General features: G+C 35.6%; 3 protein-coding genes across 4 annotated transcripts; 2 read left to right on the forward strand and 1 right to left on the reverse strand.

The window, feature by feature from the left end:
* Positions 1 to 213: 213 nt before the first annotated feature.
* On the forward strand, positions 214 to 11,204 carry LOC104896196 (ran-binding protein M homolog). The gene is made up of 11 exons (XM_010682934.4): positions 214 to 794; positions 4,968 to 5,114; positions 5,324 to 5,410; positions 5,837 to 5,882; positions 6,405 to 6,481; positions 6,905 to 7,067; positions 7,599 to 7,667; positions 8,350 to 8,409; positions 9,993 to 10,079; positions 10,506 to 10,765; positions 10,868 to 11,204. The coding sequence occupies exons 1-11, from the start codon at positions 442 to 444 to the stop codon at positions 10,911 to 10,913; spliced, it is 1,395 nt and encodes a 464-aa protein (XP_010681236.2). The 5' UTR covers positions 214 to 441; the 3' UTR covers positions 10,914 to 11,204.
* Positions 11,205 to 11,594: 390 nt separating this feature from the next.
* LOC104896130 (hypothetical protein) lies at positions 11,595 to 15,680 on the forward strand. Of its 2 annotated transcripts, XM_010682865.3 has the most exons (5): positions 11,595 to 12,114; positions 13,018 to 13,711; positions 14,590 to 14,665; positions 14,986 to 15,112; positions 15,215 to 15,680. In XM_010682865.3, the coding sequence occupies exons 2-5, from the start codon at positions 13,089 to 13,091 to the stop codon at positions 15,430 to 15,432; spliced, it is 1,044 nt and encodes a 347-aa protein (XP_010681167.2). In that variant the 5' UTR covers positions 11,595 to 12,114; positions 13,018 to 13,088; the 3' UTR covers positions 15,433 to 15,680. The 2 variants fall into 2 exon arrangements, with proteins under 2 accessions (XP_010681167.2, XP_048498496.1); XM_048642539.2 differs by lacking the exon at positions 11,595 to 12,114 and having other exon boundaries at positions 12,346 to 13,711.
* A 552-nt stretch (positions 15,681 to 16,232) lies between these two features.
* LOC104896040 (actin-related protein 7) lies at positions 16,233 to 21,104 on the reverse strand. The gene is made up of 7 exons (XM_010682760.4): positions 20,904 to 21,104; positions 19,792 to 20,007; positions 19,197 to 19,338; positions 18,649 to 18,893; positions 18,123 to 18,306; positions 17,185 to 17,252; positions 16,233 to 16,815 (listed from the first exon to the last, which is right to left on the reverse strand). The coding sequence occupies exons 1-7, from the start codon at positions 20,979 to 20,981 to the stop codon at positions 16,663 to 16,665; spliced, it is 1,086 nt and encodes a 361-aa protein (XP_010681062.2). The 5' UTR covers positions 20,982 to 21,104; the 3' UTR covers positions 16,233 to 16,662.
* Between the last annotated feature and the right edge of the window lie 2,321 nt (positions 21,105 to 23,425).

A 23,425-nucleotide genomic window follows, 5' to 3' on the forward strand; every position in this document is an offset into this window, starting at 1 on the left:
CCTCATAACATCTCTATTATAACTACTTCCTTTAATGAAAAAAAAAACTACCTAATTAATTTAAAAAATAAAAAAATATTACAAAAAGAAAACCATCAAGAATTCAAATATTCCTAATTTATCAGAAATAATTAATAATTAATTTAATTTTTTTCATCTCTTAAAAAAATAATTTTGTACTTATGTTCGCACGCATCGCGTGCATATAAAAACTAGTACTTACCTTATTCTCGCTCAAAATCTCATTTCCAACTGTTACAAAAAACATCTTGCAACATCTTCAACTTCCCCATTTTGAAGCAATTCCCACCCTCTTTCTCTCTCCTCGAACTTATAATCCCAACTTCTCAATCGATCAACCTAGGGTTTCTCCGATTTCCGATTTCCGATTTCCGATTTCAATGAACTAGGGTTTTCTGAACCAGAACAAGAATCACAAAAATGGTGTCAAATCAACAAGAAAAAATCAGCAATTACTTCCTAGAACAAGCGAAACTCAACGCATCTTCAAGTGGAGATGATATCAATGAAGATGAAAACGAACCTCTTCCGAATGAATTAAACACCGTTAATAGTTCCGGCGGATTCTTAGTAGTATCAACTGATAAACTTTCGGTAAAATACACAAATGTCAATTTACACGGTCACGATGTCGGTGTTATTCAAGCGAATCATCCTGCTCCGGTGAAACGAATCATGTATTACTTCGAGATGACCGTGAAGAATGCCGGTACTAAAGGTCAGATTGCTATTGGTTTCACTACTGAAAGTTTCAAGATGCGCCGACAACCAGGGTTAGTCTCTTAATTGGCTTCTTTTATATTGTTCTTGAATTGAATTTAGTTGAATTGTGTAGTTGTGAAGTTAAATTCAACAAGAACAACAATAGTGCTTTCGTTCCGAAATGATTTAGGGTCGGCTAACATGAATCGTCATAAAGAATTGTCTCCGTGGCTAAATTAAAGAATAGACGTAAAGATTAAGAGTCTAGTGTGAATTTAGTTTAATTGAGTACTTGTGAAGTTAAAATTAACAAGAATAACAACAATGCTTTCGTTCCGAAACGATTTAGGGTCGGCTAACATGAATCGTCGTAAAGAATCGTGTCCTTGAAAAAATTGAACTATAGAAGTAAAAAGATTAAGAGTTTATCTTGAATTTAGTTTAATTGTGTACTTGTGAAGTTAAAATCAACAAGAACAACAACAAAGCTTTTGTTCCGAAATGATTTGGAGTTGGCTAACATGAATCGTCATAAAGAATCGTATCCGTGACAAAATTAAACAATTGAAGTAAGTTTATTGTGAATTTAGTTTAGTGAAGTTAAAATCAACAAGAACAACAACAAAGCTTTTTTTCTGAAATGATTTGGGGTTGGCTAACATGAATCATCGTAAAGAATCATATTCTTGACATAATTAAACGATAGAAGTAAAAGATTAAGAGTTTAGTGTGAATATTTAAACTCAATAAGAAGAATTAAGTAGATGTGTAGAAAACTGTATTTCATCATCTCTGTCAATATATTTGTTTGCACTTATCTTTCTTTTTTATATACCAGTCAATGGACAATGTTCTAACAATTAAACAGGCAAGCAAGTAAAATGCAGTAATTTCCTATTGATTATCACAGGTTTTGGAACATAGTGTCCGTATCCATCTGGATAGTTGTATGATCAACCTTAGAGGTTGTTTTATTTGCTAAAAATCTAGTGTAGGGCGTGAAAGAACATTTAAGCGTATTAATGAAACTTTATGTAGGATTCTTTTGCTTCATAGTTATGTGCAGTTGGATGAAGCAGGATAGGCTTGTAAAATGTGATGGAGAGTTGGAGACCATAGGAGTAACTTACTGACACCGTGTTTGGGAGTCTTCTTGACAAGATAATATGGGCATAATCAATGCTCAATATTTTATTTGGCCTTTCTATCATTGTTATGATGGGAAACTATTGAGAGATTCCAGTATTCCACATATTTTCTTTGGCTAGGAAGGTGTGTGTAAGCATATACAATAGTTTCTTTTGGAGTTCCTAATATCAAATCTTAAGTATGATTAGAAGATTTGCGCTCCATTTTATATTACTCATAATGTTAGGACTTCTAAAGTATCCACACACTCCCCTTTGACCATCTATAATGATTTATGGGTAAGGATAAACTAGTCATGTGGGATCTTGTTAGAATTGTCTCTGTATATACTTTTAAAATATCAACTTTCTATATAAATAAAATTTTGGTTATAGTGGTATACTTATCTGTTAATCAATAATATCAAATCTTCCACTTCGATGTGTTTATTAATCTCACCAGTATGCATGAGAGTGACTAATGAAGTTTTGTTGACGAGGCTATTTTGAGGAACATGCGAGCTCTTCATTGTTCAAAGACCACTTTTAAGAACGTATTTTTTCAAAAACTCAGTGAATACTTCCTTTAGGATGTTGCCTGTGGGGTTTTTCACTCTTTTGGACCTTTATAGGCTAGTACAATAAATCCATACATCATCATTGGTATTTAAAATCATGGCATTTAAATGATGATCACATTACCACATTGTAAAGGTTTTAAGCTTATTGCAACCATGATATAAGGCTGCAAAGGCCGCAAACTATCCACATAGTCAGCAAAAGTGGTTTTGCAATTGCATTCGAGACTTCGAGATTTATAACCATGCCTAAAATGTCACATTTTTCTGTATTTGTTGAATTTTTACAGCCAGTTTTTGTACTTTTTCATACTGCACATTTCCGTGCAATAATGGCTCTGCATGACTGCACTTCAGTTTAACCAGTGAATGCATATTCGAATTTCACAATTGAGGGGCTGATATAATTTTATGCAGAAGAAATTTCTTTCCATGTGCTCCATTTGTTCTAAATAACTGGCTACATTTAGTTGGGCCTTTAGTATATTACTCGTATAATCTACTTCTAAATTTACCAAGTTAAAAATTTCAACTTAGTCATATCCCCCTTGATGACCACTTCAATTAAGAAACTAAGAAAAGAGTACCTTGTGGCATGGTGGAGATGAAGAAACACACATTGTATAGAGATGTAGATTTATGGCCTTTTATACTTCATAAATATAGAGATGCAGCCCACTTGAACGGTCTTCGCTTTGCATCGAAGTAAACCACATGCTCCACGACCTCTTATCTAGGCATAGAGGGAGTATTATGATGCTGTAAGGTAGTTGTGTATCTAACCTTATGGCTTAGTGGCTTGATGTCACGACATTTTATTCTGAGGGACTTGATGTAATAACTTAACACTACATTTACTACACTAATTGATTTACCTATATATATATTTGTCTGTGTTTAGGGTTTTTGCTAATGATAGTAATGCATGATATGATGCGTGATTACATGGTAGATTTTAGTAGGTTATCAGGAACTTGCCAGCTTTAGATCCTTTAGGTTTTTCTGATGGTATGGGGAGATTTAATTGAGGTTAATTTCTTTTTTTTGTTATATTTATTAGAGATATTAAGAATATCTGCACTTTTGGTGGATCAATGGCTGTATATGAGTGGTTTTTCAAAGGAGTGGATTGGAATTTTGTGAAATTGCAGTGATGTAGAAGGGACCATACACTATATGCGGTAATTTCATACTATGCTACGCATCTGATTATGTTGAAAACACTTTAGTGTTGGAATTGCTAACATCAGAGTGTTGCCAAGGCATTATGCAACAACAAGAACAAACCCTTAGTCCCAAGGCATTATACGATCAATAATATGTACAAATATTGTGGATGGAGTTAAGGCTTGGACCTCCTGTTTCATTTTCAATGGAGGGTTCTACATGGTTCATTGTTGTAGTTGATGTAAATGGCTAAGTTTCAAACACGTTTTTTTTATTGTTCTATGAGTTAATTGAAAGTTCTATGACCTAATGTATATTGACGTAGTGACGTGGAGCTAAGTCTTAGTTGAAAGCCATAGTAGTCAATATAACTGGAATTGTCCCGGAAGGATACGTACTAGCACACTGAATCACAGACCCAGAGTGCATTGTTTTAGTTTCTAAAGGTGTTATCTTATTAGAATTTGAACGAATGGTCATTGGTATAGGTGCCTAGGCAGAGCTTGAGGTGCACTTGAATTGAGTACTGCAAATGCCTTGTTTCGTTCTCTATGCTCGAAAAAATGACAGAATTCGAGCATGAATTTGCACAAAGGAGTGATAGACATTAATAGTGTTTTTAATTAAGTTTAGGTTATAGATAATTACAAGATTTAGTCCCACATGCCACTAAAAAAATGAGGATGAATAGTGGTTCTTCATTATGTTAAAGGGTTCATTTTATACTAGACGGAAGATATTAGTTATAGACACTTAGACAGTAGTTCATGCACAATATCAGCAAAAATAACACCTTGTTTGGTCATTGTGGGGCTTGGTGGCTCCATGAACAGACAACAGCTCATCATGTATGTCTTAATACAACTACAACGATAATGCCAAAGCCTTAGTCCCAAACTCCCAATAGGATGAGGTTGGTTACATGAGCCAAAATGATCTCCAGTTGTCGATTGCTATAATGAAAGTTTCCTTCACGATCATCCACCTGCTACCTCCAAACCTCATTGGCTGTACATGGTTGTTTGCTGGCATGTGGGCTATCTTTCTTTTCACTCATTCATCTTCGATCAAATGTCCTGTTCAGGGACAATTTACCTGGCTGACTTTGTATTTCTGTACGAGATATTTTGGAAAAGAAATGTAATATGGAAGAGCTATAGGTTATCCATAAACTGGCTCTACTTTCTTAGTTATTTGCATCCGAAATTTGCTTCCTTTTGCTTTTGCTACTGAGTTTGACTGCAGAACTGTTCTTTGTCAGCTCTTTCTCACTCTTCTTAAACTCTCCCCGCTATCCTCCTGTTAGGTTGCTGGAAAAGATTAGTTTGAAAAGCATCTTATTTCTCTTGTTTTCATTACTTTAATTGGACAGGTGGGAAGCAAACAGTTACGGTTATCATGGAGATGATGGACTGCTCTATCGTGGTCATGGAAAAGGAGAAACTTTTGGCCCAACTTTCACTACTGGTGATGTAGTTGGTGGAGGAATCAATTATGCTTCTGAAGGGGTTTTTTTTACGTAAGACAGCTACCACTTTGTACAGCATTAGAATGAAAGTAGAAGTTCTATCTCAATGAAGTTTACAAGTAGTTTTTTTACTTGATGTTGTAAGCATAGATATCCTGATTGTTAGTTAATATATTTTCTGTTTTGGTGTTAATTCCTTGTCATCGATCTCAGCTTCTTTAAGCATTTCTGTTACTCATGGTTCTTAATGTTGGTTTCAGTAAAAATGGGCACGTTGTGGGAACAGTGTACAAAGATGTTAAGAGCCAGTTGTTTCCTACAATAGCTGTTCACAGCCAGAATGAAGAGTATGTTTGCATTTCAAACTTCTTTTATGCATATAGAATTGAATGATGTAGCAATGATTTCAATTGCTTTTTTTAAAAAAATGGAGAGGGGTGGTGGTGGTGGTTCTATGCTTTGAAAACTCTGCTACTCACTACAGAGTGATTTTGCTTTCTTGTAAGTCCTGAAATGGCCATTAGCTTTGGTAGCTGGTGACATAAAGTCTTCCTCAACCAAAATTTGCTAAAGCTTTAGTTTCACATCTTTGACGTTCTTGTACTGTGTTTCCTTTGAAACCATTATTTGCTGACAGTGGGCTAATGCCTACGTCCTCCTCTGTTCATTTATTTTTCATTTTTGGTTTGGGGGGAGGGAGGTGTTCGGAAAACTGGACCGTGAAAGTTGCAACAAAGGAATACACTAATATAATATATTCTTATATCGTGCAGGGTTACAGTCAACTTTGGAGAGGAAGAGTTTCTCTTTGATTTAGAGGCAAGTCTACTCTTTCTGAAAGTTCTCATATGTAGGAGAGGAGAATGCCTAGATTGCTCTGCCGTTTACTTATTGTGTCCAGTAGTGAAGTGGTTGTTAGCATACAGCTCCCATGTTCTTCAAGTGTGTTAGGGCAGCTGCAAGAGGAGGGGAGGGGGTTATGCTAATGCCTGGTGCTTATAAATTATAATATTCATCTTATGGGCACTGCTACCAATTTGCAAGCACATGCTTCTTAGTTTTCCATGTAATTTAATCCAAAGAACATCTGGACTGTGCTTGAGATGGTATCCAGCATGTGTACGGCCCTTTCTAAAGCCTTTGTTCTGTCACTTTAGATAGGTTGCTTGCTGTTTACATAATTTGTTCTATTTTTTGTGTAATGTTTGTCGTGCCAGGAAATTCGATATCTGTTCATATGGCGAGTAACATACGAACAAATATTGATTATTATATCTTTCAATCCCTTGTTGCCTTTCTGTTTATTAGTGATCTTCCACTCATCTGATCATCTTTTGTTAGAGTCATGAAGTAGAAGAAAGGTTGAGGCAGCAAAGCAGGATCGAAAAGCTGTCTCTGCCGCAGAATATTAGTTATGGGTAAGTGACTTATATCATGTTCACGAATGTCTTATCGCACGTCTTATACAAAGCTTAAGTGAGATCTATCAGTCTTCCCCTCCTACATGTCCTTGTGTAAGTTGTTGAAGCTTACTGGTATTATCTAAAATCTTCTTTCGCTACTTTTTGTTCCTCTGTGCCGTTCTTGTTGGCATTGAAATAAAGTATCATGCATCATATATCATGATTTATACATTGAGGATGAGGTTTGGAGGATGTGGTAAAGCAATAGCCTTTCTCACTCCCCACCTTGGTTCTATCCCTACCCCATGCAACAGGATACCACCTCACAGGTACATTCGTGACATGGGATCTGTGGGACCCACATGGTACCTTAAATTATATCATGATCTGTACATTGAATGTTGAAATTTTGTCTAACTTGTGGTTATGGTACGCCAGCATTGTACGCTCTTACCTGCTACATTATGGCTATGAAGACACACTTAATGTGCTCGACGCAGCTACTAGTAATTCAGTTCCACCGATCAATGTATCTCAGCAAAATGGATTCATTGAGCAAGATAAGCTGTATGCACTCAACCAGCGGAAGACCCTTCGTCAGGTATCTTTGTGAAGTAATTCTGTTCTTTTCATTTTGATTGAGCACTTTCTTTGTTCAGCTGCATCATTTTCTGAGCATTGCCAGCAGTTTTTGTCAGTTGAACCTTTTATTTTTGCTTGGCAGAATGCCTGTCTAATGTTGGCTTCTATCCATCCTTTTATAAGATCGTATCTCTACAGGTTTTACTAGTTCATGAAACTTGTTTAAATAATGTACCGCTGCAATCAACCGTATAGCTACAATATTATGGCTTTAACAACATTCTAACTGTAAGGCTGACTTGGGTCAGATCACAGTCATCACACTGCTCATCCTGCTTAAGAAAAAGGGCCTATTGCTTTGTTTAGAAACAAATTTCTTATGTTTTATACGTTCTTCCTTGGTCTATTAGATATGGGAATTGCTGTGCTTATTTATTTAACTTTTGTTGATCGGCTTTTGAGTTGTCATGTCTGTTGGGTTTTTAGTGTTTATCCTGTAATCAGTTGCTCTTTAAGATCTGGTATTGATATGTTTGTCTTGGTAATAAAGTTGATCAGGATGGGACAGATTGATGATGCATTTGGTAAACTACGTGATTGGTATCCTCAGATTATTCCGGTGAGTTGTCTGAGTTCCATAGATTAGCATTGTAATTAGTTTTTTCCATTTGACTCTATCATATATATCGCATGCTTCATTTTGATGAATTTACCGGAGTATTTACTGACCGGTGTATATCTGCCTCTGCCTGTTAGGGGTTACTGGTAAGGTTGCAGATATCATGACCTTAGACGTGCTAGTTTGCTGGACATATCTGGATTTTCTTGTTGTTTGGTGTGTGTGCCCTTAGACAACTATTCCTGGTTATGTTTGTGTCTGCTCTTAAATCCTTGCGTGTCCCTCCCTCGTTTTATGCCTGTGAATATTTTGTTATATCCTGATAAATCATGATGACTCCATAAGCTCTACTACAAATGCCCAATAGATTTTCTGGCTTCTGTTGGTAAAAATCCCGTGGTGGTTTTGTTCTTGATTGAATCCTTGAGTAGTAGTGTTTACTGATTACTGTCCTCTTATCTCCACTTCCAGGTCAAATCATGCTGCTTATCTTAGTTTTCTTTCTTCTCCTCTGCCCTCAGTCCTGGAACAAAACTATTATTGTCAATTCATTTTTAAGAGGGGCAGACGTGCATTATGCATGTACACTAAGCCTTTGGATAATTGGATGCACAGAACAACCTTTTGTTCTGTTTGAACCTGAGATATTAAATGGGTGTCTGGTCAAATTTTCGTTTTGCAGGATGACAACTCTCCCGTATGTTTTCTGCTTCATTCCCAGAATTTCATAGAATTAGTTCGGGTATGTCCTCTATTTGGTTTTACATCATGTTACATTTTAGAAAATTCTCTTTGTTTATTCATCATTCATCTTTTGAAGAAATATGTTAGTTAGTCCTCCTTTGCCTATTATCTATTGTCATACTCTGTAAATTATATACTCAAAGGTGGATCCAGGATTTCAATTAGGTGGGGAACTAAATTACAAAGGAAATCATAAACTATAGTTTAGTGCTTGCTTCCATTTTTATATAATAATTGCAACACTTCAACTTTCACGACTTCAATACACAACCTTAACCCACTCAAAGAAGACCTCGTTCAAAGACAACTTTAATCGTACCATTAACATATAACTATAAATTATAAGTAGTTATCATATACTTCCTCTTTTCTTAAAAGGATTGCATAATACACGCTATTCAATTCACTGCTTTGATCCTTGATATCTTTGATATTGTACAAGTAAAAACTATAAAAAGTTGATATTGTGAAAGCACACATTATTACATATCAAATAAGATCCCATTTGACTATATTTTTTTCTTATACATTTGTGAGAGAAATATGAAATAAGGTTGGCTGATGAATAGTGGATACTAGGAGGAAGTATATTTAGAATTATACATTGAGATAAATCTAACGTCTTAGATAAGTATATTTGCTTTTATATATTATTAATTAAAAGATCAGAATAAACCAAATGTATGAACGATACAAAATCAAGCTGTTTAAGTTAAGTAAAAGCGAGTCGCTGTCAGAAATGTGTATTAAGAAAAAAAGATCATAGAGGGTTAGAGTTTTAGAGTTGGACATAAAATTGTAAAGAACTGCAAGTTTTAACCCAAAGAGAAGAAAGATTAAATAAATTTGAAAACGAGGAAGAGGAATAAAAAAAGATAAGAAAAATGAGAAGTAAACAAAAACATGGTAGCTAGAATTGGGGATTAAAAAATCTCATATGTGCTGTTGTTAGATTTGAACCTGGCCAACATCTCCCAGCTAGGAATTCATACAGAAAAATTTACCACTATAGCAAAGCACACTATATGTAACATAGTGCGTGCGAAACTGCTTTTTTCTTTGAATAAATTTGCTTGCTCAGAAAAAAAAAACTTTTTTTTTTTGGTGGGGCACGTGCCAGTGTGCCATCCAGGACCAATCTGGATCCACCCCTGCATATGCTGTAGTAAGTGTGCGTATTTAAATATGTAAATGACACTACAGCTCCTCAATGTATGCTGTCATCATTTCCATCTGCGGACGTGTTTTCATTTGACGGCAGTCTGGTGTTTATCTTAGTATTTAATATGTTATACTTTTCCCCTGGGAGCTCGTAGAGGCCAGAACATCTAATCTTGTAATCAATCCCCCGTAGGAAAACTTGAAGGATGATTAAGATGTGCCAAATGAAGAGAAAGTGGATCATATTCTCTACATGTCCTGGCTGTAAATGTTAACAACAATGATCTCTACTAGCAATTCATTTTTGTAATTCATTTGGTTTCTTTCTCTTGTACTGTCTGTTTCCTTAATACCTTGTGCCAATGTGTTTTCTTTTGATGTTAGTCTAATATGCCTGAGATTGTCAACCTTACCATGTAGGTTGGAAAGCTGGAAGATGCTGTCAAATACGGAAGGGTAGAGCTGGCCAAATTTTTTGGGCTGGAAGAATACAAAGAACTTATTCGGGTAACTCTTTATTTTGACATTAGATCCCGTTTCCTTTTTGTTTACCATGCCATCAATTCATTGCCAGGCTTATCAATTCAATGTAGGTTATGTACTTGTTGTAATGCAATACCTTTAACCATTAATATCTTTTATTATGTAATGATAGAAGTTGTGAAAAAGGATACATTGAAAATACACATTGATACAAATTTAATAAGATCCCATGCGATGATATTTTTTTATACAATATTTAAGTACGAGGTCAAATTATGTGAAGTTTAGCCATGAAAAACCAATTTTTGCACATATTTAGCAAAAGGAGGAATTGCTTTTTATTCTTTATGAGGTCAGGACTCGAGATAGAGTCTTTCTGCAGCTATCATGCTTTCTGAAAAAAAACAAAATTTCTGGACTGAGATTTCTAGATTGACAATTTTTCTTTAGGAATGTGTTGCCTTGTTGGCTTATGAAGAACCGTTGAAGTCCCCTGTTGGACATCTTCTCGGAGAATCACAACGAGAAATTGTTGCTGATGCAGTGAATGCAATGGTCTTATCAACTAATTCCGGCTTGAAAGATCCGCTGAGTTGCTTGCATTCACAGCTTGAAAAGTTACTAAGGCAGTTAACTGCTTGCGTCTTAGAAAGGCGGTCTTTTAGTGGAGGTCAAGGTGAAACTTTCAATCTGCATCAAGCGTTAAGCAAGTAAGATGGACAAGCTTTAAAATTTAGGAATATGTGATTGATTGTTGCCTATAGTCCCAAAATCTCAATCATAAATTCACTGATGGGTGCTGCAAAATTCAGGACTTGCTATCTCCGACAGATCTACGTTTGTCCTAGCCTCGGATAGGGCAGTAATCCTACACTAGTGGCAATTCTGTGCTTCCCTCCCTGTAAATTTGTACCAGATAAAGCCAACTGATCTTTATCTTGGCTGCTGATATAGTACATCTTGTTGAATTTTACAATTGAATGTAGAAGGCAAATGTGTAATCAAAGAACAAACTTTTAGTTGGATTATAGTATTTCTATATACGATGGTTTGAATTCTTTTTCTGTTTTAGATTCTGGACATATTGTAGCTTCTCTTTGTTCTGATTTGTGAGAGCCCACACAACCATGAATATATCTTTTATATGTATATGTAATGTCATTTTCTGGTAAATGAACAAAGTTGTTTGGTTGATCAAGAGGGGGAAAAAAGTTTCCATATGAAAATTAGCTTATGGAAGAGATAGATAAGAACTTCCTTTATTTTCATACAGTAATAAGTAATTGTGGGGTTTTCAAGTTCTCAAAAACTCGAAATCTCAATATATTTTTTTATTTTCGCCAATCTTTTTATCATACATGAGTTCTTTTTAATATTATTATTATGTGAAATAGATGAGATACAAAAGTTGCAAGTTCCATCTCAAACTTTGCATTATGTTATATACTTCCTCCAGAAATAAATAAAATGCTTCTATCTTTTATCTGAGAGTTTTTTGAGAAGAGCGTTGTATTTATTTTAAAAGGGATGAAGTATATCTATATTAAAATATCTCGAGTTCTGATTTATTCAATCATCATTTCTTTACCTTGTTTATAAATTTTAATATTTTTTAAAAACATTTTAACTTTTTTTTGGGAAGGAAATAACATATTAATTAATCTTTAAGTTTTTTTTATAACAACGTTTTCATAAACTAATTGGACCGTGTTATCAACGGACAATATGATAAAATAGTTAATTTGCGTAAATATTAATACAACAAAAAAAATATGGAGGGAAAGCTAGAATACGAAAATGATGGATCACATAACAGCATTTAGCTTTCATTGCGGGAAAAGCGCCCCTTTGCTGCTTTCTCAATTACTAAATTTTCTTCTTTTACAATTTCTCTCCTTATTTCCCTGTAATTAGCTCATAACAATCAACAAATAATCACCCCATAATTTTATTATAAGAAAAATAAATAAAATTTTAACGTAGTAGCGGCGGCGCTCTATAAGAGAATAACCGCCGCCGGCGCCGGAACCACCATGATATCTGGCCTTCCGGTTTTCTGGTACACCTCTTTGTCACATAATCTGGTTTTTTATCTATTGATTTTAGATTATGATGCAAATTCTATATATTAGTTTTTAAGTTTTAATTAGCTACGTACTTCCTCCGTTTTTATTTGTTGTTCCTATTTAGAATCTATTTGCGAAGAAAAAAAGTCAAAGTTGAAAGAATAAATAAAAACGGAAGGAATTATATTTTTATCATTTATGTTTATTCTTTAATTGAGATTATTGGAGGAAGAGTTAGATTTCATGTTGAATTCTAAAACATTTCGTGATCCTATAAGTTTTTTTTATATTTTCATTCTAACAATTCTAGATTCAACATCTTAAATAATCATATCCACAACAGAGGAGATCTCCTGTTATATGTTTTTTTTCGAATCTAATATGTTAATTTGTTAGTTAGTTTATGTAGTTAGGGAAATACTTTCTTAAATGCTTCTTATTCTTAGCACTGATGCTATAAGAAGCTCATATGATGTCATAACAATCTTACATTCAAAGTTATGTGCATACATGCATGCATAAGGTTACCTACGTCAAATCGGCCTATACAAGATCCTGATCCTTTAGAGCACTTCTTCTTACCAATCTAAAAATAACTAAAGTAAATAATTGACTATTACGTTAAGGTGGAAGGTCAATTAGGTCTTAGGCTAGGCCAATTACTTGTGAATACATATGTGCAATCTATGTTCTTTCCAGCTAACATATTTTTATGAAATTAGAGTTACTTTCTATGAACTGTAACTAATTTATAAAACTAAGTTCATTTATGAAATAAACTCTTGCTTGTGTTTTTTTTGTGAAGTTTATTTGAGTTACATTATGAAAATTTGTAAACAAGCATTTTCATTTGCTTAAACTTCGTAATGATGAAATGCTTGATTCTTTTATTTCAGCTACTAAAAACCAATATTGACCTGTTTGTGTGACATATATAAGTTACTTGATCGATCACTTCTCAAGCAAAATGCTGACTGAATACATGGCGAACCCAAATGGGTTCGCGAACATTCAAGTTGCCCCGTGCAGGGGACGAATGTCTCTTCCACCTAAAGGTCCTTCGCAACCACTCTATTATGGTCCAACTCACACTGATAAACAGGTCAATATGCCAAGAACTTGCTCTGAAGAAGTCTTATTCGAGGAGCCACCAGCCTGGCTCGAGGATCTCCTAAATGAGCCAGATTCTCCTGCTAATAGAAGTCATCGTCGTGCAGCTAGTGACTCTTGTACATACTTTGGTGCAGACAGCAACGCGAATGAGTTATGGCTTAGAAACATTATAGGAACACGGCCTTGTAGTTTCCAAATGCCGCGCTATTTCAATGGTGCACCTGCTCAAGGTTCATTTGACAGGAAGAAATCACAGTCAAGTACTCCTCCATTAGTACCAAATGGTCTCACAAACGCAAAGGATGATAGTGATTGTAAGGCCTTAGGTGTGATTTGTTCATCTGAACTAGATAGAGTTAAATCTTCTAGGAATGAAACAGAGAACCAATGTGATACTACTGTTACTTCGGGAAATTCTTCTGGAGGAAGTGATAGCTCCCACATGAAACCACCTAATACTGATGCAAAACGTAAACAGTAAGACTCTTTTCCTTGATCATGAGTATTCAGAGTATATGTTGTAAATAATTTTTACGAATACGTAATCAAGTTATTAATGGTCAAAACTATGCATTCGAGAGTCGAGACCCTAAAAGTCGAAGTAATGTAAATTTTCTAATGATGGTAGACTATTTTGTAAATTTCTTTTCCCTTTCCCTGTGTTACTTTTTACATTTGTCTTTATGAAAATGTTGAGATAAGGAGGGGTGTAGGTGAAAGTTGGAAGTGTAGGTATGACATGGGTACATATATAAAGACAAATGAAAGTTGAAGTACCATAGTTACATAGGCAAAGTAAAAGCACAGACACTCTATTAGAAACACATTAGATTGATTGAAGATTTGTGCTTTAATTTTTCATTTCGGCTAATACCCCTTTTGTCTCAAATTATTTGCTATATTTTCCATTTTGGGATGTCGTAAATTATCTATTCCACCCTGTTAGGGCAATATTTTTCTCTCTTTAAAATTAGTATTCACACTCACTTACCAACTTTTTTCTCTCTACTTTTTCACTCTTCTACGAATGTGCGATAATTTTCCTTCCAAAAGTAATGTGACAACTTGCTAAGGACCTATTTGAGCAAATATATTGAGACTGGGGAACTGGGGAAGTGACTGAATTCTATGGCCTCCATTATGACCTAAATCTTCACAATTAAGTACTAAACTTATTTTTAGATATAATCACGTTGGGTGTCTTTGTTTTCCTGAAAAATTAAGGTTAAGTTGAAGAAAGTAAGGGGGAAAAGATGAAAGGAATAAACAATGAGCAACATGGTATGTAAAAGTTTAGAAGGATGTATTGAATTCCATGGAAATCATTCAAGCTCTAAGGTGTTGCAATTACACAGGCATAATGCTCGAAGATCGCGTGTGAGGAAGCTTCAATACATTGCAGAGCTAGAGAGAAATGCCCAAGCTTTGCAGGTACTTCCATTAACTTTTCTTCTGTTACTTGAGCAACTACAATTGTTCAATATGTTTTGCATAAACCATTATTCTTATTGTTACATGTCCTTGCTACTTCATACTTGTATGGTTGCCTGAACCTGTCAAACGGCTCGCTCAGTCGTCTGAATCAGGTTAGATAGGTTCAGACTTGCAGAGAGTGGGCGGATATTGGCGAGTCATGAGTGGGATAAATACTCCATTTGAAGCAACATGAAGTTTATTGGTGGATTGGCTAAAAACAAGTACAATAATTTTACTTGAGCAAGATCTCACACCTTATATATCTGCTAATGCAGGTGGCAGGAGCTGAAGTATCAGCACAGTTGGAATTTTTTGACCAGCAAAATGTTATACTTGGGATGGAGAATAGAGCTTTAAAGCAACGTTTAGAGAGTTTATCTCAGGAGCATTTCATAAAATCAAGTTAGTACAATAATAACACATACTGTATAATTAACATGGTTGCACATATACAACGGTATAATATATGGTATGTCTAAACATGCAAAAAAAAACATGTTTCAGTGGAACAGGAAATCTTGGACAAAGAACTTGCTAGGCTTCAATATTTGTACCATATGCAGCGAAATATGAACCATCATCAGCAACGGCAACAACGACGAAAACAGAATCCTGCTGTTCATCGTCGTGGTCGGAGTTATAATGACCTCGATTCTCAGTTTTCTAGGGTTAATATACATCCTCCAAGAGCTGTTGTGGCCAACAACGCGACCCTTCAGTAATCGCTCTAGATTGTGAATTGTGATATTTTACTGTAGGTTTATCCCTTGAACTTTGTGGTTTTACAAGTTTGTCTATGTAAATCATTGAAGTTCTCTAGCTTATAATTTATTGTAATTAATTTAGGGGTTCATATTGGAGTTAGATGCTATCATAATTTATGTATTAGTTATTAATAATGTAGAAACTTCAATGTAAGTTTATTGTATGGTTGTGAATATATATTTAAGTTGAGAGATAAGAATGCAGTTCTGGCCCAGATGAATTTCTATGCAACGACTTCTGATTATAATTTATAAAAGAAGATGGTAGCTACTAGCTAGTTGAAGATAGTAGCTATCGAGTATCGACGACCCATTACCCTTGAAGCATCACCATCCACCACCATTGGCATTGGTGAGCACAACCTAAGACTGAGTGGTGGTGCGCGTGCGAAGACGGTAGCTAGGTGTTGATGCCAAGGGATGGCAATAGTGATGATCAATTGATCTCTGGTGCAGAGGTGGCTTGAGGGGGTGGTGGCCAGGTCAATTATATTGCTTATAGCTAACCCTTTTACTTGAATACCGAACATGGCGGAAATGAAACCCGAGGGAAAATATGGTAAAAGTTGAGAATAAATGTGTAGTAATTTCAAGTGAACCTATTATGTGGAGTAATTTCAAGTGAACCTATTAGAGGTTATAAAAAATTTATGGACCAAACATACACAAAAAGAAGCAGGAGATCTTGATCTCTTTCCTTTCTTGTATCCTCGGTGCCAAACAACCGTTACTCGGGGACCTTGTCCTACAAACACCCATGAATTTTAATAGATCTTTCGCCACAAAATCAATTGCAAACATATGATAGGAGATGTAAGTTACTGTCACCTTACACCTCAAGAAATGATTAATACACAAGGACTAAAAACAATCTACATAGCTTAGATAACATCTACCAATTACTGAAACATGTGTGCTTAACTTCTTACAGATATTCAATCCTTACCAACTTCTTCTTCCCGAAAAAGTTCGGATGTAACCATCGCAGTGCGTGGATTCAAGGGTACATGACTTTTTTTCCTATTTAGTCACGAAATACTTCAAAAGTCCCTACATGTTAAACTTAGATATGCCATTGTGAATTGACTCAACAATCCGATCACTCTTGGGTCTCTATTGCCTTTGTTAGTGTTAGTTGATATTTGTCAAGGGTAAACAAGGTACCAAAACTGAAGCGGGAGATATTTGTCAGAAACATTTCCTGTGAACAACCGATGGCCCGTTTTCATCGTAGTCTGCCTTGGTTACATGCTGATTCTGAGGGAAGACAACTTTCGCAAGTATTGCACCACCTACCCATGCCGAATACTGAGACAAATTCTCTGGCATGTATTCTGGAGGCTGTATTGAGATAGGTAATTTCAAACAAGAATGAAATGTCAAAATGAAAGTTCCCAAAATTTTGTGGAAGTCACAATTACGCAAGACGTACAATATACTTCATTTTTTATTAAACGCAACATTTCATTTTTTAGAAGTCCAACTTTACAAACTTAAGACATGGGATCGGATCAGATTCATCTCAGTATATATTCTCAAAATATTAACTATTTTAAAATTCTCACTAGTAGGATATCGAATATACAAGATATTCATGATCAAAAATGTTAATTGGAGACCGTGAAAACGCAAACATTCAACTAATAAAAAAAACAGAGGAAGTCGATTAAAGCATGTTGATCTAAATTTGAATGAGTAATTGAGTAGTACCTTCACTACTGAAGGATGAATAGCAGATGAGCTCATATTAGCTTCTTTCTGAAACCTGCTCTCAAAACCTGCAATAACAGAACAAGTTAGAAAAGATCAGCAGAAGAAAAATGTGGTATAGGAGATCTTGCATAGCCCGGTAAAATAACTAAGTCTCGTATCGGAATTTTCAGATAGGGATTTTAATTATTATTTAAAATGCAAATCAGCTGGTGGTTATAATTTTAGCAGTTAACCACACAGAATAAGGATCCTGATCCATGTATCTGATAGGGTTTTTCATCACCTCTCTAAGCTGGACCCCTTAGGTAGGGCATTTGAGGGTAACTAATGATTAAAAGAAGGGGGTTCAGTAGAGAGAGTGGCAGTGAGCGACTAAACAGACCTATTAGGCTCTTATGTAGGTCATGAAAGGATAATTTCTAAACAAGAACAACACAAAGATAAATCCTCATACGGAAAGGTTAAAGAACAAACGGGAGCAGAGAGCATAGATGATTCTTGGTTAGGGATTAAATTTTAAGAATGGAGTTCATATACTACTAACTATCCTTTAAGTTTGTACATCTCTACCATACTTGTTATCTATCATTAGAGTTTCTGGTAAGGTATCATTATTTGTAATATGGGCAAAATCAGATTTTAACTAACTAATTAAGTTATTAAGTGGTCATATAATTGGGATGGCTCAGAATAATAAATGTGTAGTTTAGTAGGAATATATTTCTGATTGAAGGTGTCAAAACCTTTAGACCAAAAAAAGAAAATCCAAATTAATTTATACACAGCAGAAATTTGGGATATTTAACTAGATGATTAAGACAATACTTGGAACACAAAAATGAGGACTGGCTACATTCATTGATAAGGAATGACAAAAGTTACTTATAGAAAACGATCTTTAATCTAGTAAAGACTAAAGACCAGCGGTAACGTACCAGTCATGGAGGCTGTGGCACCACATAGTACAGTGCTCTCCAGCAGCTGTCGGTGATTCTCGGATGGTACAGTTGATATACAACGAACAAGCTGCTCAACAATACCATGTGCCTCTAAACCCAATATAGAAGGCTGGAACAGAGCCTCACCCACAGCATATCTTTCTTTTCCAATTGTTATTACCTATAAATATATTCAGTCAATTTACACAATTGATGCCAGAGCATATCGATTTCAAATTCAAGTTATATAATAGACTCCAACCAGATGCTAGGATAAACAATTCATTTTAGGCAGAGTTATAAAAGCACGCAAAAAGTAAAAAAGATAACAAACAGAAAATACTATGAACTTTAAAGAAACGCATGTCCGAAGTGTGCATACTCGATACAAAAAAATACCAATTTGAACCTAATGCAAGTAAAACATAACGGGGTCTGAACAGATTCTATTTGCCAACAGCACCTTTAAGAAATTTAGTAGTCTGAATGCGCCACTGAATAAAACTATTGGATACATACATACCTGGCCATCAGGCAGCATATGCTCTTCATTGGGGCATGATTGCTGGATTTTCTCGTAGGCAAGTTCATCTTCAGCACAACTCGCATATTGCTCTTTAAGTTTCTCAACATCCTGGATCTGGAGATTCACCAGTGGATTAGACTTCCTAAGTTCCTCGACAAGCAGCTTAGTTAGATCGGCACCCCCAATTTCAAATCTTCTGGAGGCAATATGCTGAACAGCTCCTTCAATCACTGGAGCAATATCTGTCAATCATGAAAGAAGCAAAAATTCTTTCAAATCCGAAACATTCACTGTTTTAAGATACAGTCTATGAAGAATTTTTTGTACACACAGATGCAAACACAAGCCCGTGCATCCTAATAAGTATAACTATATAAAGACACACATGCGCATGCATGATTTCAGCAGCATTATTAATAGTGAATGCACCATGAAGAAAGCAGTAAACTAATCAACAAATTAAGATATACGCAGCATAAGCGTACAGGCAAAAGAGTCAAATACTCAAGAGCTTGCTATTAATGAAAGACAGCACTTGAACAAACCTATCTTTCCATGACCAATATCAACAGAGCAACCAGAAATACGCCCAGCTGCATAGAGTGATAATACAGCTTGCTCTGTAGCATAGAATCCTGATACATTGAATTTTTCAAACATCAATTGAACCAACCGTTCTCTCACAGCCTGTAACCAACACAAATAAGTGGACGTGAGATTATACAAAATAGTGAAATACACATACAAGGATTACAATGTATGAACCTTTTCTGAATTATTTTTCGCGATACAAGATCAGCAACCATTGTTCATAAAAGAGCAAAGCAACGGATATAGCAAGCACTCAGTGCATGCTGAAGCAACTCACTGACTCAATTTTCAACAAGTTGCAACAATTTAGAAACGGTAACATCAAATGTAGCAGTAGTGCATACATGACTGGACGACTTAAAATCCTGACAAGGGACATGAATAAATACCAAATTATCACTAGCATAGGTTGGCCTCAATAACTCAAAATCTCTAAAGTTTCACATAATTGGGGAAAGTATAAATTAAATAAATGGTTAGGGAGGGGAGAGTTCATCACTAATAAGATATCAAATATTCAGATTTTAAAGGAGATAGAGTGGCAGTAACCTTGGGAGTTAATAGTGGATCAGCAAATAATATATGGCCTTCGTTGCCAATTTCCCATCCAAGGCTTGTATACACAAGATGGTGCAATAAATCTTCCATCGCATCCCAATCACTGACATAACCGCGCACAATAGGTTCAACAGTAATTGCCTCTAACAACGTAGAATCATCTGAAGATTCCTCTTCTGGCACACACTTCATTTGCGTGGGCATGATCTGAATCACAATGCAGAAACCAAAATGAATCTTGTTAAAACACGCAACGCTAAAACAACACAACTTCATGAGACTATGAAGGAAGGATGGCCAGCACAGGAAGGTCTAAAACAAAGGTTATATCATACTAATACTATATACTTGATATACCAATAATTTCCTTCTTATTCTCAATAATTTCTATACTGAAGTTTTGCAACTCAAACATGCATGCATTACGGTAAAGATTCGACCTTTCTGAATTCTCAATCATACATATTTGAAGCAATAAAACTAGTCAGCATTTCATTACTTTAAGCTCCACAATTAGACCTTTCAATGTCTTTAGTTAGTTAATTTCTTGCTTTCACTTAACACTTACCAGCAAAAACCCAAAATCTCATCACATTCAGACCCAGAAAGGATGATAAAGGGTATGAATTCGGAGAGTAAATTCCACAAATTAACATATTCAAACCCTTCTCACAACCCAGATGACAAAGCTTCAAATAACCCATTAATGGGGTAAAACCCAACTATTATATATAAGAATTTTCAATTAAAACAAAAAAAAAAAGACCCCAAATTTCAATTCAATTCATAATCAAAATTAGTGGGCCTCCCATAAAACATTAAATTGATAAAACCCATAGTATAATAAGAGGGACTTGTGATGACCCACAATGTCATTTTCTCTCCTATAATTGGGAAATTCAATTAATCACTGATTTTGTCAGTATCCCAAAAACATAAAGTTCTAATTTTTTTTATGTTAGCTTCAAACATGTAAAATTAGTGTAAAATATTGGATTTTAAACAAATAAAGTTAGTTTATATTTCTTTTGTGTGGGGGAAAAAGAAAAAAAATGATAAGAGGGACACATTGAAGAATTTGGGAAAAAAGCTGAAAATTTTACCACAGAAGGAGGTTGATCGGGAATGGCGAAGCCTGCCTTGAGAAGCTTCGATCCTGCGTCTACCACAATTGCTTCCATTTTCCTTTCTTCGTTTCACTCACACACACACACTCTCTCTCCTCTTTTTTCTCCGGCGGCCTTTTGAATCCTATGATACCATGTTATTTTCTTTGCCAATGTGTTGCACTATGCAAGATATTGTTAAGGTCTTGGTTTAGTCAAGACAATTGCAGTGTTTTGATTTTTACACTATTGAAGTACGAGTATCAAATTAAATCGTATTTTTTTTAGTTATTTTCGAGATATATTAAAGATTATATCAGGTGGTGTATTTCAATGTTATTAGGATTGAGATCCTATTTTAGATCGTAGGGGTTAGTATGATCGAATTGGTGGGATCGGATCGTATGATCGTAAGATCCTACATTTTCTTAAGATAGAGATAATTATTCTAGAATATGGTAAGAAACTCATGTTAAATTTATAAAAATTAATAATGACTTATTTCATTAAGAAATGGTGATAATTTGTCAATACTATAAGATTGAAGTAACATGCAATCAAAATCTAATAAGAGAAATATAATACTATGTGAAATTACTATATGACTTTTTGTGCGATAGGATCAGATCGTAGAGTCGTAGAATCGTATTAAAATCCTACCATGTGATTTTTTGTGGTTCGGTGGGATCGAAAGATCCTGCAAAATGAAGATCCTACGCAGGATCGGGATCGATGAGGTCGTTCTGGATCGTAGAATTGTTGGATCGTAAGATCCGGATCGGTATTTTGACTCATGCTTTGTTGCTGTAACTGTATAAGTTAGTTATGTTTCTTACTCATGCTTTATTATTGTGGAGTGTAAAGTGGTTGTTTTAGGGCTGAAGGTTTGTTCTTTTCACCTTTAAAAAATGGATTTTATATATGATAAGGTATAATCAGAGTTAGTCACGTCTAATTAGGCCTAATATGTTCAATTCATATAAGTTTATGTGAAGAGAACGTACCCTAAGTCACATGATATGCTTAACATCATTTTGAGTTTTGATAGTCTCACTTTGTTAGGTCTTGACATAAATTGTGTGTTTGATGATTTCGTTTATCAGTGTTAGCGTGTTTAGATGTTTGCATTGGTTTAGTCACTCGTGTCAAGAAAGATGCCAATAGTGTAAAACAAAATGCATGAAACAAGGCTTAAGGAAAAAAATCATTAAACATAATAAAAAACTGTGAGTTGTGACTTGCCGAATGAGGAAGACAGCAGCTTGCGCGAGAGAAGAATGGCTCGGCACGAGTGGTGCTCCCGCACCAAATGTCGGTGCGCCCGCACCATGTCAGGTGCGCCCGCACCAAGTAGTGGTGCTCTCGCACATTCGCTACGACGGATTTCTTCAAGTTGAGGCAGAACACTTTGGTGCTCCCGCACATTAGGCTGGTGCTCCCGCACCAAATGTTGGTGCTCCCGCACCTATCGGGGAGGCGAAATTTTTCCGGGTTTTTTTTTATCTTACGACTTAGGGCTTGTATCTTAGACTTCATATAAATATGTTTTGTCATATTTAGGGTTTCTTAACCACAAAATACTAGAGAGAGAGATTAGAGAAAACACAATAGAGAAGATTAGAGAGAGTCTTTGAGATTCAATTGAAAGTCTATTTAATTGAATCTTGCCTATTGTATTTGTAATCGTCTCGTTCATAGTGAAGCGATCTTTTTCCCTGCCTTGAGGACGTAGCTATCACGTTGATAGTGAACCTCGTTAAATCTGTGTGTCATTTATTCGCTTTCTTGTTTTCTTGTGTGTGTGCTTGGTTGTTGTGAATTCTTGTTGGTTTAATTAAACGCTTCCGCATAACAAGTGGTATCAAGAGCTACAGGTTAACACCGGGGTTAATCGCTTTTGGGACATGGCAACAACAACCTTAAAGATCGACAAGTTTACGGGAGGAATAGTTTTGGGCTATGGCAGATAAAGATGAGAGCTTTATTGAAACAACAAGGTATCTGGAAACCATTGATTAAGGGTTTCACAACGACATCAAAAGAGGGAAATCTGACTGGTCTAACTGAGGCTGAGTTGGAATCTATGGAGGAAAGAGCACACTCCACTATCTTGCTATGCTTGGCGGACGATGTCATCACAGAGGTTGCAGATGAAATCACGGCTGCAGGTTTGTGGTTGAAATGGAGAGCTTGTACATGACAAAGTCGCTCACAAACAAATTGCTATTGAAGCAAAGGTTGTTTGGCCTACGCATGAGAGAAGGTATGTCCCTAAAAGATCATCTCGATCGTTTGAATTCTATTTTACTGGACTTGCGTAATTTAGATGTTAAGATTGAGGATGAGGATGCTGCATTGATATTGTTGGTTTCATTGTCAAGTAGCTATGAACATTTTGTAGAGTCTTTTGTGGTTGGAAAAGACACTGTGTCCCTAGAGGAGGTAAAGTCGGCACTTTACACTAGGGAATTGCGTCATAAAGCAACTGGTGATATGGTAGAGGATCGTGATTATTCTGC

This window comes from Beta vulgaris, chromosome 1 (assembly GCF_026745355.1).
Source record: "Beta vulgaris subsp. vulgaris cultivar EL10 chromosome 1, EL10.2, whole genome shotgun sequence".
NCBI lineage: Eukaryota > Viridiplantae > Streptophyta > Magnoliopsida > Caryophyllales > Amaranthaceae > Beta > Beta vulgaris.

Excerpts from the sequence above, each read along its gene's own strand:
- LOC104896196 (XM_010682934.4), top strand. The coding sequence starts at position 442 with ATGGTGTCAAATCAACAAGAAAAAATCAGCAATTACTTCCTAGAACAA. Across the intron at positions 7,668-8,349 it reads GGTATCCTCAGATTATTCCG|GATGACAACTCTCCCGTATG; the intron begins GTGAGTTGTCTG and ends TTCGTTTTGCAG. Across the intron at positions 8,410-9,992 it reads ATTTCATAGAATTAGTTCGG|GTTGGAAAGCTGGAAGATGC; the intron begins GTATGTCCTCTA and ends CTTACCATGTAG.
- LOC104896130 (XM_010682865.3), top strand. The coding sequence starts at position 13,089 with ATGCTGACTGAATACATGGCGAACCCAAATGGGTTCGCGAACATTCAA. Across the intron at positions 13,712-14,589 it reads ACTGATGCAAAACGTAAACA|GCATAATGCTCGAAGATCGC; the intron begins GTAAGACTCTTT and ends GCAATTACACAG. Across the intron at positions 15,113-15,214 it reads GGAGCATTTCATAAAATCAA|TGGAACAGGAAATCTTGGAC; the intron begins GTTAGTACAATA and ends AACATGTTTCAG.
- LOC104896040 (XM_010682760.4), bottom strand. The coding sequence starts at position 20,981 with ATGGAAGCAATTGTGGTAGACGCAGGATCGAAGCTTCTCAAGGCAGGC. Across the intron at positions 19,339-19,791 it reads ATCCACTATTAACTCCCAAG|GCTGTGAGAGAACGGTTGGT; the intron begins GTTACTGCCACT and ends TGTTGGTTACAG. Across the intron at positions 17,253-18,122 it reads TGCCACAGCCTCCATGACTG|GTTTTGAGAGCAGGTTTCAG; the intron begins GTACGTTACCGC and ends CTGTTATTGCAG.